The 2,278-nt window shown below is 25.2% G+C and overlaps 1 protein-coding gene across 1 annotated transcript in view; it reads left to right on the top strand.

Moving 5' to 3' along the window:
* Positions 1-270: 270 nt before the first annotated feature.
* Nt5b (5' nucleotidase B) overlaps positions 271-2,278 on the top strand; it is a 162,434-nt gene continuing 160,426 nt past the window's right edge. Inside the window, exon 1 of the mRNA XM_067050901.1 lies at positions 271-404. Within this exon, the coding sequence (XP_066907002.1) occupies positions 343-404 (62 nt within the window). The 5' untranslated portion in view covers positions 271-342. The remainder of the gene's footprint in view (positions 405-2,278) is intronic.

Genomic DNA, 2,278 nt, shown 5'->3' on the forward strand with positions numbered 1-2,278 from the left:
TTTTAAAGAAATTTTGCTTTTTATGGACATTTTTGTTATAATTAATAAAGAAAACCTGCCTCAAACAAGATATTTCATTATATATAAAATGATATGGTTGGATTATTATTATAAACTATTTATTAATCTCCCGTTTTGATCTGAATTCCTTAGATCCTTATCGAAATGCAGGTCATTGTGTTGGCGTATGATCAGCTGATTATGAATGGACAGGTAGTGGGGATTGGAGGGAGGGGAGGTGGGGAGGGAGCTTAGTCGAGGTGGGGTGGCAGTCGTGTTCGATAGTCGCGAGCTGCAGCTTAGAAGAGAGTGACCGAACTACTGCACCTGTCTGTAATCGCGATGTTGTTGAAAGAGGTTGATGTTGAGGACAAATCGCAGGTCCGCTCTGTGCCTGCCAACGAGTGAGTCCTCTCAATACATATGTTATATCTATTATATGTCCACATCTTCTTATCCAATAAATATGAATATTCATAAAAATAACAATTATCTAATCTAAGTCTGCGAAACAAATCGATACTATCACGCACAAGTATAAAATAATAATCTGTGTTAAGTAAATTTTTGTATTCTTCCAAATTTTTTTTTCTTATCTATTACTTCATTAATTCTACCTACTCTTTATCATTCCCATTGAAATTATCTAACTATTGACTCACAATCGATTAATAATCACTTGAGATTTGGTCGTTCGTGAAATCCGGTCATAGAATCAGCTGAGTTATATTTATGTCACTGTCATTGCCTCCTGTGGCTCACTATGTAAACACAAACAGCTGTTGGCTTTGTATTGCGAAACCTAGAGAAGAAAGTTACTAACATTTTAATTCATCCAAACTATTTTTACTATATATTTATGTATATTTTAATTTTTCAATAATTATTTATATAATTCCAACTATCCATAATATCAAAATATTACTATAAAAACACAAATTCACTCTCATAAATATAAAAATAATAAAATAAAATATCAATATAAAATATCTCTAAATATTGTTGCCTTTTATTCTTCTCTAATCCCAAGATATATAAATACGTTAACTGTTCATGTCAGTTAAATTTCTTTTTATAATGATTATTTATATATTTTTAATTTCCTTATATATTTTTGATTTTAATTTATTTTTGGTATTATTATTATAATAGTTTATTAACCCATTTTAACATAGAATTTGAACCCAAGTAAGTACTCCTAATGTCTCAATAAAGGAACAGACTAATATTAATTAAAGCTGCTTTTATAAAATACTTTCAGACTGAATTTTTTTTTTTTTTAACGTTTAAAACGGCACGGAGTTTATAAAAATACGAATTCATTATTATTATTTTAATTTATGTTACATTAATAATTCAATTTCCCATAAACGCATTTAATATTAAAGCCAGATAATTTTCTTTTAATAATTTATTTATTATAAAATACTAATACTACTGATTTTTATTTTCTCTAGACTCAATTGATTTTAATTTATTTTTTCAACGCTATTGCTAGTCTTTATTTGAGTTTAGTGAATAGTTAACACAATGATATGATAAATAGTCACATCCGATATGATAACAAGCCGGTACAAATAAAGTCTTAACATAGAAACAAACAAATCCCAAAACACAAATTCGCTTTGAGACAATTATTTGATTCACAATTTATAAAATATAGATAAATAATATTATTTTAATACTTATTATTTTTTTATAGGAATGATGTAAAGAACCTAGCCCATATTAGTTATGATTATTTCATATTCTGTTGACATTTTATTTTAATTTTTATTTATATCTGGTGATTAAGAATTCTTAATACAATAATATATATGTATTTTATTGAATCAATTTCACAAAAACGAATTTAATATAGATCAGTTGTATTTCTTTTTTTATTTTTCTGAACAAAAACTTAGGTAATCTAAGTTTATTTTTTATTGTTGATAGATTTTATTTTATTATTATTTCAATTTAGCCTTTCATGTTCACACTCAAGAAGTAAACAAACTTATCGTTAAAAAAAAAAACATTCTTATTTTAATTATTTCCGAAAGAAATTTTTAAAAAAAATTCGTTCAGTTAATTAAAAAAAAATTTCTAATTATAACAATTATTTCAATTCTTGTTAAATTAATAATTAATTTTATGTAAACTCAGATAAAATTTTCTTTCTTATTTATATTCTTTAAACTCAAATACCCTTTTTATTGTGATAATACTCTTGTGAGCTACTGATTGAATCATATGAGATATAATCATTTCATTAATAGTTTTTATGAAATAATTACAA

Source organism: Halyomorpha halys, unplaced genomic scaffold, assembly GCF_000696795.3.
Source record: "Halyomorpha halys isolate HHAL.00 unplaced genomic scaffold, Hhal_1.1 Scaffold1083.1, whole genome shotgun sequence".
NCBI classification, from domain to species: domain Eukaryota; kingdom Metazoa; phylum Arthropoda; class Insecta; order Hemiptera; family Pentatomidae; genus Halyomorpha; species Halyomorpha halys.